Source organism: Pseudophryne corroboree, chromosome 2 (assembly GCF_028390025.1).
Source record: "Pseudophryne corroboree isolate aPseCor3 chromosome 2, aPseCor3.hap2, whole genome shotgun sequence".
In the NCBI taxonomy this organism is placed as follows: domain Eukaryota; kingdom Metazoa; phylum Chordata; class Amphibia; order Anura; family Myobatrachidae; genus Pseudophryne; species Pseudophryne corroboree.
The window spans coordinates 144,405,049-144,421,864 of record NC_086445.1 but is presented as its reverse complement, the minus strand read 5'-3'; the positions used below and the strand labels follow the sequence as shown (position 1 = coordinate 144,421,864).

Genomic DNA, 16,816 nt, shown 5'->3' with positions numbered 1-16,816 from the left:
CCTGTCACTCTGCGGCCAGCAGTGCGACTGAAATGCTTCGCTAGATCTTGTGTGAAACTAATTCAGCCGTTTTGAAAATACGTCGCGCGTGCGCATTGCGGCGCTTACGCATGCGTAGAAGTGGCGCTTTTTTGACTAAACGCTGCACTGCGAACGATTCCAGCTAGCGAACAACTCAGAATTACCCTCTGTGAGCAGAGTAGGGAAGCCAATCCCGGGCCATTTTTTCAATCCCGGGTACCGGGATTGAAAAATGGGCAATCCCGGGATTCCCGGGATAGGCTTTTTGCTATGTGGCCTCGCCCCACCCCGCCCACATAACTCACCATATACCAGGGGCGGAACATTATCTGATCGCTGCTGGCGGCTCCCTGCAGCGGCTGACGGCGCAGCGTGACCTCTCACGCTGCGCCGGGGGAGCCGGAATAAGGAAGCCGGGCAGCAGCGTCTGAGTGTCCTGTGGACGCTCAACGCTGATCCCTCAATCCCCGGGATTGGAGCTTCCAATCCCGGGATTGAATCCCGGCCATTTTTGGCTCTAAATCCCGGGATCCCGCCGATCCCGGGATTGGCCCCCATACAGCAGAGTAGACTAATTCAAAAAATTATAATCAGAAAACCACAATGCATCATCAGTTTATAAAAACAACTTTTATTTATAATAAATTGTGAAGCACTATCAGTAATGGGGTTCTCCCAATTTTAGCCGCAGGCAACTTGCACTGCACACCACTGGTTATTTTGATATAACATTATTCTTTAGCAGCGTACATCTCTGTCGCAGTCCAAAAGAACCAGACAGTAGGCTAAAAATATGCGCATTGCACAGTATTATTTGATGAGCCTCTATGGGTTATGAGCTGCTGACGTCATTTATCTGCCTGATATGGTAAGGCAGGATCTGCTCGCCATCTCCGCAGCCTGTGAAAAGAATCTGCCTTCTGTAGATACAGATGTGTCCCGCTACATTGTTACTGCATATAGCAACATTCTGTAGTGGAACCGTGATGCGTACCAGTCGCGGCATGTCGCTGTGTACACATTGCTAGCTGGATCCCATTCAAAAGCCGGCATAGGGTAACGTGCACGGTCACCTTACTATGCCGGGAGTTGTGTGTATCGCAGCCACAACGTAGGAGGACACATCTGTAATGCACAGTAGCCTGGCAGCTTCCACATATAATTGGATCTGCCCCTATGTGTATAAATCACTATTCTTTAGGGAACCTGTGGGACTGTACATCCCAGCATGCCCTGCTACAGGTTTAGTATGCGCCAAAAGCATATTTGTGGTATGGTGTACTGGGATGTGTAGTTCCAAAGCAGCTCGACTGCCATTGGTTGCCTACCCCTGCTCTAGAGAATGCAATGTAAAATGATTTCTCCTGAGAATTTAAGTCGGTGTTCCAAAATTAAGCCCTCATGCCCCCCAAAAGCTCATGTTTTCAGGCCTTCTTTAATCATGCACACTTGCACAGGTAATGGTTTACTTGGCTGGGTCAGTAGTTAATCTACCAAACAGTGGCAGAGTCTACCTACCTGCAGCCTTCCCCAGTAAAATCTACCAGCCACACAGACTGCGGAGCAGTGGCTTCCTATTAGTAGCACTCCCTGCTAATCACATGCCGGACAGGTAGTCCCAGGGTAAGGAGTTTCCAGTCCAAATTGCGATAGCAGAGAAATTTCCATTGCAAGACATTCCCCTGAAATTATTGCAGCCCTACCCGGCTTCGAAGGTCTGCTACCAATGCTGGACAGTTTGGTAATATATGGCAAATGCGTGGGATTGCCATTCTGTGCACGCTAACAATTACAGAACCCCCGGCCAGCGAAGGCAGGAGCCACCGCTGATAAAACCAAAATGATTAACCAAGAACAAAAAAAATTATATATATATATATATATATAGAGAGAGAGAATATATATATATATAGAGAGAGAGAGAGATGTTTAATTCAAACGTAATTTATGTAATTAGTAATTTGATTTGAGCCAAAATTAGTTAAAATCTATAAAAAAAAGAGGGAAAGATTTTTTGACACCTCACAGTTATGGAAAATGCATGGTTACAAAATCAGTGCAGAGTTTTTTTTTCCCCCAGTGTGACTTTATTATATTTGGAATTTCCAGTTCCTGCTGATGAATCATTTCCATGTGAATTTTATGGGGTTGATTCACTTGCTGTAGGTGAGAATTGTCATGCATGCTGTGTTAGCTGGAAGCAATTCAATTAGAAGTCCCGTGATAAGCCCTGCGGCTTGAAATAGGACTCCTTTTTGCTTGCTTCTCTGGAGGGTACGGGCAAAAAAAATGCATAAAATTTTAAATGGCTGTGTCTTTTAAAACAGAATGTAGGTGCCATAAGAGAAACAGGATGTACGTAATATTTAGGCTTATGTTATAACCCTGGGGGCATCGTGCCCTGGACTTCAACCTTAGCATTAGGGACCCACCAGGTAAGGTCACGTGGTTGTGGTTGGTGGGCCCATATTTTTGCCTAAATTATGGAAAGCATCTTAATTTTGCTCTGTGGGGGATTTAATGGATATTGCCACCCGATCTCCTATCTAAAGTGACAGGAGATTGCAGGGGCGATATTCAATTGATGCTGCTTATAGCGCCCATTAGTGTTGGGTTTAGCCGCTTTACTAAACCAATGGGTGCAATGCGAAAAACGTCCCGTTTGAGTGCTCAAAAAGGTAAATTTTCGCACGTCAGCTCGCCACCCAACCCCGACAGCCCATCGCAACCAAACGGAGCTTCAAATGAATAGCTCCACTGGGCACCATCTGCTTGCTGCTGATGAAAATAACAATTGAATTCCCTTGTGTTAGATTGCAGAGTTTTTACATAATTATTCTAATTAGCAGTACTTAGTACTATAGAGTGTGCATCTAAATTTTCTCTTTTTCTGTGTGGAAGTGTCAGCTTTGTAAATCTAATGTTGGAGTCCTTACAAAATATACTGCTTCCACGTTTTTAATAAGAATAGAGTCAAGAGTAAAGTATTTTCCCCTTTCTATGGTCGGTTTTGCCTTGTAAATAAATTATTGCTGTTTTAAAAAGACTCACCAAAATTCCCGAGCAGCCTGCACTGTGCAGGACATGACATAGTGCCCCAAGAATGACATGTAAGCACCATTCACTTAATTTACTAATTTCTGCTGAATTTCTGAAAGAGACACCTTAGGCCTCGGGGTGCTGTGAAAAAAATGCTGATATTCTAGGTCGCCGTGATTCAGGAAAGTTTGGGAACTACTGACATTGGTCTTTGTTGCATTCTAGGAAGCTGAAGAGAGATTTCCCTAGTGCGCTTGTGTTTAGCACTGACGACTACTTCATAATGGAAGATGGAAGCTATTTATATGACCAGAATTTACTGCAAGATGCTCACAGGTGGAATCAGAAGAGAGGTGAGGAACAGCAAGACAGTGCTGCTGTAGCCCCCCCCCCCCCCCCCCGGTGTAACTTACTTGGGATGCTGAAGTTTACATGTTTCTTTTACGTGACAGAAGCCGCTATTTTGCGAGGTTCCACCAATACATATACATGAGAATGCATCCTTTCTATTCGCTAACCCAGAGGTTCTCAAACGCCGTCCTCAAGGCACCCCAACGGTCCAGGTTTTGGGTATATCCACGGTTCAGCACAGATGGTTAAATCAAATTAACTGAGGTGCTAATTAAGTCAACTGTGCCCAAGCATGGATAAACTTAGCCTGAACCGTTGAGGTGCCTTGAGGGCCGCATTTGAAAACCTCTGCGCTAACCATTAATATCTCCCCTCTCAGAGATATAACTGCATGCACTGAGCCTGATGCAGAGCTGACACACACCTGCGACTCGTGACGCAATGGGTTATTCTGACGTATCAAAGTTCAGGGAGGGTGGGTCTATGCAGTTGCGTGCTATGCAGAGTGGGGGGCATAAGTGAAAATACACGTTTTACGACGTATCTCTTGTATTCTGATGTATGTTTTATCTTAGCTAAGTATAGGCTGGTGCCAGTGTGCACCAGTGATACAGTAGCAAGCCAGACGAGTGCACAGTAAGATGCATAGAACAGATCTACACATTTATTGTGCATGCATTATGGGAGTAACGGAACAAATAGGGTTGAGCTTACCAAATACTAGATGGGCCAAGTGGTTTTTATCTGTCATCAAATTCTATGTTTCTATGTAACATGCTCCCGATCTCCATCAGGAAATCCAAATCACAGACTCTGTACACTTTAAATTATTTTTAATGTATATACTGTGAATTTCCATAATTTTAAATATTTACAATGCAGCGTTAATATATACTGCGGACGCAAGGCGCATCTTATTACCATATACGCTAATAGTGCGCTGAACGTCGCAGCACTATGTCCCTTAAGAGAAAGCAAGTAGTCACACACAAATGGTATTTACTGAGGTCCGACGCTCAGAGATATATATGTATTTGATATTTAAAGTTACGCATACAAAATAACATATGTACAGTATATCATTCAGTATAATATGTATAAGCCTAGGTAAGTGGTACAGAATTATAGTTACAAAAGAATCAGTTACAGCCAGTATACATTACCCTATCCCATGGGACAGTCCTTTCTTTTTTTTCCAATATATATTTTATTGAGGTCCAGAAAATATAACAATCAACATCAGAAATAAGTACAATACCTATGCTAAAATAGAGACCGATAAGGTCCAAGATCTGCAAGTCATGTGGACAACGGGATCTAGAACAAATCCTCATTTTTAAATTTTTTAGTACAAAGCATAATAAACTGTAGATGACAGTGTAACATAAGTCTTGGAAAAGCCAAACCTCAAAGCTATCTATCATCCATTCGATGCAGAAGTGAAATTATAAACAGTACAAACCAAATAACATATCAATACGTTCTCCCCGGTGGGGAACGTGTAACTTAAAAGTAAATGAAACAAAAAGACAAACGTAGAAGAAAGAAGGACAAAACAAAAACAGAACAAAACAATACCTGCCAGGGTGAGGAGACCGCCGACCCATCCATGGAGATATCAACCAAGCGAGAGAGGTTATGTAGGCAGCGGAGAGTCGTAGAGAGGATGAAGAAGGAAGGGAAAGGGAGGGCCAAGGAAGGCAGCAGCACATGATGTAGCAGTAGAGAGAGGAAAGCCAGAGGAGCAAAGAAGTGGAGAGGATTTCATGGTTACGGGAGGGAAATGGGAGGGCCATCAGATAAGAGTTGATGTCCATACCACGTGGTGCTTTGAAAACTTTGTTTAACCGCCAATTTAGTCAGGGTGGGCAATCTGTTTATAAATCGTCCCCAACATTTAAACAACGCAGGAGTTAGTAGTTCCTTATTCAGGGACGTTTCCAGCCAGTCCATTGTGAATAGGAAGAGGAGTCTAGAGGTAGCTAGTGGCAGTATAGGAGGGATGTCGGAGATCCATTGCTGGAGAATGGCTTTCCTGCCTACCGCTGAGAGAATCACTATCAATTTTGTGTCCTGGGGGGAAAGGTCGGGTTGATCTAGGGTGTGACCAAAGAGAGCCCAAGGGGCAGTGCATCGGAAGTGCAGACCCAACTCGGCAGTACCATATATCTGTAGTTCAGTCCAAAACGCCTGAATGTGAGGACAGTGCCAAAAACAATGCATAAGATCCGCGACTGGCGCAGAGCATTTCAGGCATTTTGCCGAGTCAGATAAGCCCATCAGATGACTCCTCTTCGGAGAGATATAGGCTCTATGTAATATTTTGTAGGACATTTCCTGATATAAACTTGCTGGAATAAGCTTAAGGGAGGTTGTGAAACTATCCATTATGGCTTCTGGGGACATAGAAGGAATGTGAGAAGACCATGTCTGTACTTGGGACAAATTAGTAGTGGGGATGTGTTCTATACGAATACGGGCATATAGGGATGAGATGGAGCATGTCCCAGAGCGTAGGAGCATGTCTGAACTGTTAACAAAGTCTGATGAGCTGAGATGAGAGAGGACTGAGTGTACATAGTGTGAAGCTTGAAAGAAGTAGAAGCCATGGTTAGGGTTAATGTCATATTTGACTAGTGCGTCTGTAAAGGTGAGTGTTTTTTTCCTGGAGTCGAGGAAGTCACCGACTCGTGTGAGACCAGCAGTATGCCAAGCAGTGAAAAGATATGAGGCCTGACTCTGTTGAAAGTATGGGTTACCCAGGAGAGGAAGAAAAAGGGAGTAGGTGTGCTGTAAATTTAGAGATTTTCTAGATAATTTCCATGCCACTGCAGTGGATGTTAGAAGTAGATTGTTTAGAGAAGTAGTCGGCAGGTCAGATTTGGATGCATGTAGGACGAAGCTAAGAGACAAAGGGGCGCAGAGTTGGGAATCAATCAGCAAATCGGTAAAGATCGATGTGCCCTTGAGCCAATCTACTGCGAAACGGAGAAGACAGGCTCTGTTGTACTGCTCTATGTCCGGCAGATTCAGCCCTCCATTCTGTACCGTTTGGGATAATTTGAAGAGGCTTATTCTGGGTCGTTTAATGGCCCAGATGAATTTAGAGATAGATGAGTTAATGAGGGAAAGGTCAGATTTAGAGAGCATGACAGGCACCATCTGAAGAACATAGAGCAGTTTGGGGAAACTAGCCATCTTTACCAGGTTACAGCGACCCATGAGATTAAGGGGTAGTTTTTGCCACAACGCCAATTCAGTTTGAATTTTTGCGAGGATGGGGTGTATGTTGTCAGGGTAAAGACGAGCAGGGTCAGAAGGGAGAGTGACTCCAAAATATGTAATATGAGCGGGGGCCCACCGAAATGGAAAAGGAGTGTCCCATCCTGTAGTAATCTGGGGGAAAATAGCCAATGCCTCTGATTTATGAAAGTTAATCGAGAACCCTGCAAAGGAGGAAAAACGAGAGATAGCGGTCTGTAATACCAAGGCGGATTGTCTCGGGTTGGAGGTGAGAAGGATATCATCTGCAAATGCCATCAATTTAACCTCTCTGTTACCAATTTTAACCCCTCGAAAATCCGGAAGGTTAAGGACGTAGCGTATAAAAGGCTCTAGAGCTAGATTAAATAAGAGGGGGGAAAGGGGGCAACCCTGTCTGGTTCCTCTTTCAAGGATGAAGGGAGATGAGGGAATGTTGTTGACTATCACCTGCACAGTAGGGGTATCATAGAGGGAGTCAAAAAGGCCACGAAAGTTATCACCAAATTTCTGGTATGACAAAACTCTGGCGAGATGAGGCCAGGCAATCTTGTCGAAGGCCTTTTCCGCGTCAAGGTTAATTAAGACATTATCCATGAGGTTATGAGAGCGTGAGTACGTTATGGCTGTCAAGGCGGTCCTAATGCCCTGTACAGATTGTCTATGTCTAATGAAGCCCAGCTGCACAGGCGATATAATGCGAGAGAGACACAGTTGTAATCTATTGGCCATCAATTTCGTAAGGATTTTAAAGTCCTGATTAAGGAGGGAAATTGGCCTGTAAGAGCCAAGTAGGGAAGGGTCTTTTCCAGGTTTCGCTATGACTATAATCGTGGCCTCGTTAAACCTGATTGTGGTTTGTTTGGAAGTAAGAATGTGGTTGTAAAGGGACGTGAGAGTAGGGGCCAGCTCATCACGAAGCATTTGATAAAACTCTGCGCCAAAACCATCAGGACCGGGGCTTTTGTTATTCGGTAGAGACTTGATAATATCGACAACTTCTTCAACTTTGATCGGAGTCTCAAGAGAGCCTCTCTCTTCCTGAGTCAAAATGGGGAGAGCAGCCTCCTCCAGAAAGGAGAGGTTGGCATCGTCAGGGCCCTTAGTGTACAGAGATTGATAAAACTCCCTAAATTTAGTACAGATGGTTTTTGGGTCGGTGATTAGCGTGCCCGAGCTGTTAAGTGCGGTTACCCATGTGCGTGCTTCAGGACTTTTAATCAGATTTGCCAACAGTTTGCCTGATTTGTTGCCCCATCTATGGAGTCTGTTACGTTGATAATCGCAAGATAGTTGGCCATGTTCCGTGAGGAATGTGTCGTAAACAAGCTTGGCTGAGAGATAAGCTTCTTTGTGGGTGGGGGTATCATGTTGAATGTAACTTCTATATGCTGAGGTAAGTGTGGTACTCAAGGACTGTAATTGAGAAGAGAACTTCTTTTGTCTAGAGTGAGTGTATGACATAACATGTCCTCGGAGGACGGCCTTAGCTGCTCCCCAGAAGACCGGTGAGTCTAGACACTGATCCTTGTTATCTGAAGTGTAATTGAGCCAGGATTGCTTTATGTGAAGGAGGAAGTCAGTAGATTGGCGCAGATAGGCAGGGAAGCGCCAACGGGGCAGACTGCGAGGGGGCATGGCTAGTTGGATATGGAGAGATATAGGGGCATGGTCCGATATAATGATGTTGTCAATGGAGGTGTGGGTGACTTTGGAAAGGAGGTGAGTGGCAGTGAGTATGTAGTCAATTCGAGAGTGAGAAGAATGAAGATGGGAATAGAAACAATAGTCTTTCTGAGTGGGATGAAGTATCCGCCAGGGGTCTAAAAGGTCTAGCTGAGAGCAGAAGGAAGATAAAAGTTGTGTGAAAGTCGTAGCGGGAGAGGCACTTACCCTGGATCTGTCCATGGATGGGTCGACCACTAAATTGAAGTCTCCACCGACAGTTAAATTCTGGCTGCCCCAGGTAAGAAGGGTCGTTAAAAGGTCTGCAAAGATAGAATCGGGTGAGATGTTGGGTGCGTAGAGATTGAGAAGGGTATAAACGACATTGTCAATACATACATCTAATAGCAGAAATCTGCCCTCAGGGTCATGTAGCTTCCTCAAAATAGAGTATCGGAGATTAGAGTGAAACAATATCGCCACCCCCCTAGACTTAGAGTGGTATGAAGATGAGATGCATTTGTTTATCCAAGGGGCTCGAAGGGTATGTCTGGGATCGCCTAACCAGTGGGTCTCTTGGAGGAACACGATATGAGGAGACATGCGCTTCAGGTGAGTGATCACCTTTTTCCTCTTAACTGGGTGATTAAGGCCTTCAACATTCCATGAAACGATGCGGAGCAACGTAGTGGTTGTATCTCCGTCTACATGGGGGTGTGGGTGGGTGTCAGTAGACATGTCAACCCACCCCTACCGGGGAAAAAAACAGGAAAGAAATATGAAGAGTAAAGTAGGGTCCCACCCCATCCCAGCGAGCGGGGAGGGGATCCCCCAATGGGGGGAAGGGGCTCCAGCCTAGGCAGGTAAGATTAACAAAACACATTCAATAACAGAAACATCATTAAGCAACAAGAGGTGTAAACAAGAAATCAAGAGTGTATGTCAAATACACTCCTCAATAAACAGTATGTGAGGCACGAATGCAGACTCGAGCAGCGGTGAGCTATTAACAGGTATAGTCACATGGTGATCAAGTGTCAGGTATGGTGAAGTGCAGTTTGGCCTCCTCAGGATCTTCAAAGAAACGTGGCCGACCATCCTCGAAAACCGTGAGGCGGGCAGGGTAGAGCAGTGAAAACTTGATCTTCGTGTCAAAAATAAGAATTTACTTACCGATAATTCTATTTCTCATAGTCCGTAGTGGATGCTGGGGACTCCGAAAGGACCATGGGGAATAGCGGCTCCGCAGGAGACTGGGCACAAAGTAAAAGCTTTAGGACTAGCTGGTGTGCACTGGCTCCTCCCCCTATGACCCTCCTCCAAGCCTCAGTTAGGATACTGTGCCCGGACGAGCGTACACAATAAGGAAGGATTTTGAATCCCGGGTAAGACTCATACCAGCCACACCGTATAACTCGTGATCTGAACCCAGTTAACAGCATGATAACAGAAGGAGCCTCTGAAAAGATGGCTCACAACAACAATAACCCGATTTTTGTAACAATAACTATGTACAAGTAATGCAGACAATCCGCACTTGGGATGGGCGCCCAGCATCCACTATGGACTATGAGAAATAGAATTATCGGTAAGTAAATTCTTATTTTCTCTAACGTCCTAGTGGATGCTGGGGACTCCGAAAGGACCATGGGGATTATACCAAAGCTCCCAAACGGGCGGGAGAGTGCGGATGACTCTGCAGCACCGAATGAGAGAACTCCAGGTCCTCCTCAGCCAGGGTATCAAATTTGTAGAATTTAGCAAACGTGTTTGCCCCTGACCAAGTAGCTGCTCGGCAAAGTTGTAAAGCCGAGACCCCTCGGGCAGCCGCCCAAGATGAGCCCACTTTCCGTGTGGAATGGGCTTTTACAGATTTTGGCTGTGGCAGGCCTGCCACAGAATGTGCAAGCTGAATTGTACTACAAATCCAACGAGCAATCGTCTGCTTAGAAGCAGGAGCACCCAGCTTGCTGGGTGCATACAGGATAAACAGCGAATCAGATTTTCTGACTCCAGCCGTCCTGGAAACATATATTTTCAGGGCCCAGACTACGTCCAGCAACTTGGAATCCTCCAAGTCCCTAGTAGCCGCAGGCACCACAATAGGCTGGTTTAAGTGAAAAGCTGAAACCACCTTAGGAAGAAATTGAGGACGAGTCCTCAATTCTGCCCTGTCCGTATGAAAAATTAGGTAAGGGCTTTTATAGGATAAAGCCGCCAATTCTGAGACACGCCTGGCTGAAGCCAGGGCTAACAGCATTACCACTTTCCATGTGAGATATTTTAAGTCCACAGTGGTGAGTGGTTCAAACCAATGTGATTTTAGGAATCCCAAAACTACATTGAGATCCCAAGGTGCCACTGGAGGCACAAAAGGAGGCTGTATATGCAGTACTCCCTTGACAAACGTCTGAACTTCAGGAACAGAAGCCAGTTCTTTTTGGAAGAATATTGACAGGGCCGAAATTTGAACCTTAATGGACCCTAATTTGAGGCCCATAGACAGTCCTGTTTGCAGGAAATGCAGGAAACGACCCAGTTGAAATTCCTCTGTAGGGGCCTTCCTGGCCTCGCACCACGCAACATATTTACGCCAAATACGGTGATAATGTTGTATGGTTACATCCTTCCTGGCTTTGATCAGGGTAGGGATGACTTCATCCGGAATGCCTTTTTCCTTCAGGATCCGGCGTTCAACCGCCATGCCGTCAAACGCAGCCGCGGTAAGTCTTGGAACAGACATGGTCCCTGCTGGAGCAGGTCCTTTCTTAGAGGTAGAGGCCACGGGTCTTCCGTGAGCATCTCTTGAATTTCCGGGTACCAAGTCCTTCTTGGCCAATCCGGAGCCACGAGTATAGTCTTTACTCCTCTCCTTCTTATGATTCTCAGTACTTTTGGTATGAGAGGAAGAGGAGGGAACACATACACTGACTGGTACACCCACGGTGTTACCAGAGCGTCCACAGCTATTGCCTGAGGGTCCCTTGACCTGGCGCAATATCTGTCCAGTTTTTTGTTGAGGCGGGACGCCATCATGTCCACCTTTGGTTTTTCCCAACGGTTCACAATCATGTGGAAGACTTCTGGGTGAAGTCCCCACTCCCCCGGGTGAAGATCGTGTCTGCTGAGGAAGTCTGCTTCCCAGTTGTCCACTCCCGGAATGAACACTGCTGACAGTGCGATCACATGATTCTCCGCCCAGCGAAGAATCCTTGCCACTTCCATCATTGCCCTCCTGCTTCTTGTGCCGCCCTGTCTGTTTACGTGGGCGACTGCCGTGATGTTGTCCGACTGGATCAACACCGGCTGACCCTGAAGCAGAGGTCTTTCCTGACTTAGGGCATTGTAAATGGCCCTTAGTTCCAGGATATTTATGTGAAGTGACGTTTCCATGCTTGACCACAAGCCCTGGAAATTTCTTCCCTGTGTGACTGCTCCCCAGCCTCTCAGGCTGGCATCCGTGGTCACCAGGACCCAATCCTGAATGCCGAATCTGCGGCCCTCTAGGAGATGAGCACTCTGTAACCACCACAGGAGAGACACCCTTGTCCTTGGAGACAGGGTTATCCGCTGATGCATTTGAAGATGCGATCCGGACCATTTGTCCAGCAGATCCCACTGAAAAGTTCTTGCGTGGAATCTGCCGAATGGAATCGCTTCGTAAGAAGCCACCATCTTTCCCAGGACCCTTGTGCATTGATGTACTGACACTTGGCCTGGTCTTAGGAGGTTCCTGACTAGGTCGGATAACTCCTTGGCTTTCTCCTCCGGGAGAACACCTTTTTCTGTACTGTGTCCAGAATCATCCCTAGGAACAGCAGACGTGTCGTCGGAATCAGCTGCGATTTTGGAATATTTAGAATCCATCCGTGCTGTCGTAGTACTACTTGAGATAGTGCTACTCCGACCTCTAACTGTTCTCTGGACCTTGCCCTTATCAGGAGATCGTCCAAGTAAGGGATAATTAAGACGCCTTTTCTTCGAAGAAGAATCATCATTTCGGCCATTACCTTGGTAAAGACCCGGGGTGCCGTGGACAATCCAAACGGCAGCGTCTGAAACTGATAGTGACAGTTCTGTACCACAGACCTGAGGTACCCTTGGTGAGAAGGGCAAATTGGGACATGGAGGTAAGCATCCTTGATGTCCAGAGACACCATATAGTCCCCTTCTTCCAGGTTCGCTATCACTGCTCTGAGTGACTCCATCTTGAACTTGAACCTTTTTATGTAAGTGTTCAAGGATTTCAGATTTAAAATGGGTCTCACCGAGCCGTCCGGCTTCGGTACCACAAACAGCGTGGAATAATACCCCTTTCCCTGTTGTAGGAGGGGTACCTTGATTATCACCTGCTGGGAATACAGCTTGTGAATGGCTTCCAATACCGCCTCCCTGTCGGGGGGAGACGTTGGTAAAGCAGACTTCAGGAACCGGCGAGGGGGAGACGTCTCGAATTCCAATTTGTACCCCTGAGATACTACATGCAGGATCCAGGGGTCCACTTGCGAGTGTGCCCACTGCGCGCTGAAATTCTTGAGACGGGCCCCCACCGTGCCTGAGTCCGCTTGTAAGGCCCCAGCGTCTTGCTGAGGACTTGGCAGAAGCGGGGGAGGGCTTCTGTTCGTGGGAAGAGGCTGTTTGCTGCAGTCTTTTTCCCCTTCCTCTGCCCCGGGGCAGATATGAGTGGCCTTTTGCCCGCTTGCCCTTATGGGGACGAAAGGACTGAGCCTGAAAAGACGGTATCTTTTTCTGCTGCGAGGTGACTTGGGGTAAAAAGGTGGATTTTCCAGCCGTTGCCGTGGCCACCAGGTCCGATAGACCGACCCCAAATAACTCCTCCCCTTTATACGGCAATACTTCCATATGCCGTTTGGAATCCGCATCCCCTGACCACTGTCGCGTCCATAATCCTCTTCTGGCAGAAATGGACATCGCACTTACTCTTGATGCCAGAGTGCAAATATCCCTCTGTGCATCTCGCATATATAGAAATGCATCCTTTATATGCTCTATAGTCAATAATATATTGTCCCTGTCCAGGGTATCAATATTTTCAGTCAGGGAATCCGACCAAGCCACCCCAGCACTGCACATCCAGGCTGAGGCGATTGCTGGTCGCAGTATAATACCAGTATGTGTGTATATACTTTTAAGGATATTTTCCAGCTTCCTATCAGCTGGTTCCTTGAGGGCGGCCGTATCAGGGGACGGTAACGCCACTTGTTTTGATAAGCGTGTGAGCGCCTTATCTACGCTAGGGGGTGTTTCCCAACGCGCCCTAACCTCTGGCGGGAAAGGGTATAATGCCAATAATTTTTTAGAAATTAGCAGTTTTTTATCGGGGGAAACCCACGCTTCATCACACACCTCATTTAATTCATCTGATTCAGGAAAAACTACGGGTAGTTTTTTCACACTCCACATAATACCCTTTTTTTGTGGTACTTGTAGTATCAGAAATGTTCAAAACCTCCTTCATTGCCGTGATCATGTAACGTGTGGCCCTACTGGAAAATACGTTTGTTTCCTCACCGTCGACACTGGAGTCAGTGTCCGTGTCTGTATCGACCTGAGGTAACGGGCGTTTTATAGCCCCTGACGGTGTTTGAGACGCCTGTACAGGTATTAACTGATTTGCCGGCTGTCTCATGTCGTCAACAGTCTTTTGTAAAGTGCCGACACTATCACGTAATTCTTTCCATAAGACCATCCAGTCAGGTGTCGACTCCCTAGGGGGTGACATCACTAACACAGGCAATTGCTCCGCCTCCACACCATTTTCCTCCTCATACATGTCGACACAGCGTACCGACACACAGCACACACACAGGGAATGCTCTGATAGAGGACAGGACCCCACTAGCCCTTTGGGGAGACAGAGGGAGAGTTTGCCAGCACACACCAGAGCGCTATATATATATACAGGGATAACCTTATATAAGTGTTTTTCCCTAATATAGCTGCTGTATATATTAATATGCCAATTTAGTGCCCCCCCTCTCTTGTTTTACCCTGTTTCTGTTGTGCAGGACTGCAGGGGAGAGTCAGGGAGCCTTCCTCCAACGGAGCTGTGAGGAAAAAATGGCGCTTGTGTGCTGAGGAGATAGGCTCCGCCCCTTTTTCGGCGGCCTTTCTCCCGCTTTTTTGTGGAAAACTGGCAGGGGTTAAATACATCCATATAGCCCAGGAGCTATATGTGATGTATTTTTAGCCATTTAAGGTATTTTCATTGCGTCCCAGGGCGCCCCCCCCCCAGCACCCTGCACCCTCAGTGACCGGAGTGTGAAGTGTGCTGAGAGCAATGGCGCACAGCTGCGGTGCTGTGCGCTACCTTATTGAAGACAGGACGTCTTCTGCCGCCGATTTTCCGGACCTCTTCACTCTTCTGGCTCTGTAAGGGGGCCGGCGGCGCGGCTCCGGGACCCATCCATGGCTGGGCCTGTGATCGTCCCTCTGGAGCTAATGTCCAGTAGCCTAAGAAGCCCAATCCACTCTGCACGCAGGTGAGTTCGCTTCTTCTCCCCTTAGTCCCTCGATGCAGTGAGCCTGTTGCCAGCAGGTCTCACTGAAAATAAAAAAACCTATTTAAACTTTTACTCTAAGCAGCTCAGGAGAGCCACCTAGATTGCACCCTTCTCGTTCGGGCACAAAATCTTAACTGAGGCTTGGAGGAGGGTCATAGGGGGAGGAGCCAGTGCACACCAGCTAGTCCTAAAGCTTTTACTTTGTGCCCAGTCTCCTGCGGAGCCGCTATTCCCCATGGTCCTTTCGGAGTCCCCAGCATCCACTAGGACGTTAGAGAAAAGCTGTTTGCAGATAGGAGCAAATTCTCTGCGCTTAGCGGCTACTAATGCGGAAAAGTTCTGGAAGATGAGGAGGCGTTCTCCATTGATGTACAGGCTGGCAGCTTTACGGTAATGGTCGAGAAGTCTCGATTTGTCCTCATAGTTCAGAATCGGCATGATGACCGGGCGAGGGCGTTCCGAACGATTTTTTCTTTCGGGTCCTATTCTATGGGCCCTCTCAATGACAAGAGGAACTCCTTTCAGATCCATAGATAACTGTTCCGGGATGCCTGATGAGAGGAGATCCAAGAGTTCGCGACCCTTTACCGATTCAGGGATGCCTATGACCCTCAGGTTGTTAAGTCTGCTGCGATTCTCGAGGTCATCAAGCTTCTCCAATAGGTCAGTGACCTCCAGCTGCTTGGCATGTAGAGAACGTTGTGCATCTTCCAGATTATCCTCTAGGGTCGATATTCTTTGTTCCGCTTCATCCAGGCGGGTGGAATGTTGACTCAGCAGAGTCGAAGAGGACTCAATGGCTTCTTTAATGCCCGCTAGCTTCTCATCTAAAAGCGGGCCTAAGACCGCTATCAGATCTGTGTGTTTCATCTTCGGTTGTTTAGTAGGCGGTCGTGATTTGCGGGATCGCTGGGATAACGAGCGTGCAGTCGAGTGGTCAGAGTCGGATGATTCGCCACAGGTGGTGTCTCGAGAGTGCCGAGTAGTGCCTGCGGACATCACGGGCAAAGGAATCAGGAACTTTTCCATGCAGAGAGAACTGAATAGATATGAGGTAGCCAATCGCAAAGAATCAAAGCAGTGAAGGGTGTAGCGGGCCTCACATATTAAACAAATACTTTCAGTGCACTCTCATCTTGGTTTCAGAGCACCAGGAGGAAGGGAGGTGTGAGGCGTGAGGGCCTCGCAGCAGAGGTGCAGCACAGGAGCCAGTAAAGGCAAGTGGGGGGTAGGAACCCGAGCACTAGGCCGTCAGATGGCTACTCGAGGCTGCAGGTAGGGAGAGGCAGCGGTCCGGCCAGGGGGAGGCAGGGGAGAGTTCCTCACCGCACCGTGGAGTTACTGGTGCGGCTCCCGTCTCCCTCCGTCTCAGACTCCGTGCTATTTTTGGCAGGAACGGATTAAGGTGGCCGCCCGTCCCCGTGAACTGTGGGGGAGGGGGAAGTATAGGTAGAAGCCTTCGGGTGGTAGGGATAGGATCCCCACCGATGCACGTAGGGCCTGTCCGGGTGAGGAAAATGGAGGGGCACTGCTTGGTAGATCAGGCGGGCCTGGCTGTTTGCAGAACGGGGCTACCGGGAATCCGGGCAGTCGATAGCCGGGATTAAGGGCCCTGGCTTCAATCCGCCTTTATGACTAGGAGGATAGCCAGAACGGGGGACAGTCCTTTCTATATAGACTCAGCATATCTTCCCCACAGCAACTAAGGTGGTCATTCAGAGTTGATCGCTAGCTGCATTTGTTCGCATCGATCAGGGTAAAAACACAGCAGTTCTGCGCATGCATACGCGCCACGTACGGGCACAACGAACGATGCAGTTTTGCACAGGGTCTAGCGATGCATTTCAGTCGCACTGGTTGCCACAGAGTGATTGACATGAAGTGGGCGTTTCTGGGTGGCAACTGACCGTTTTCAGGGAGTGTTTGGAAATACGCAGGCGTGGCTGGGTAAACAC

General features: G+C 47.4%; 1 protein-coding gene across 2 annotated transcripts in view; it reads left to right on the top strand.

Annotated features, from left to right (window-relative positions):
• The window catches only part of N4BP2L1 (NEDD4 binding protein 2 like 1), a 136,904-nt gene that overhangs the window by 36,928 nt on the left and 83,160 nt on the right, over nucleotides 1-16,816 (top strand). For both annotated transcript variants that reach the window (XM_063951780.1, XM_063951779.1), the window contains exon 2: nucleotides 3,286-3,413. In XM_063951780.1, coding sequence (XP_063807850.1) covers nucleotides 3,286-3,413 — 128 coding nt within the window. The remainder of the gene's footprint in view (nucleotides 1-3,285; nucleotides 3,414-16,816) is intronic.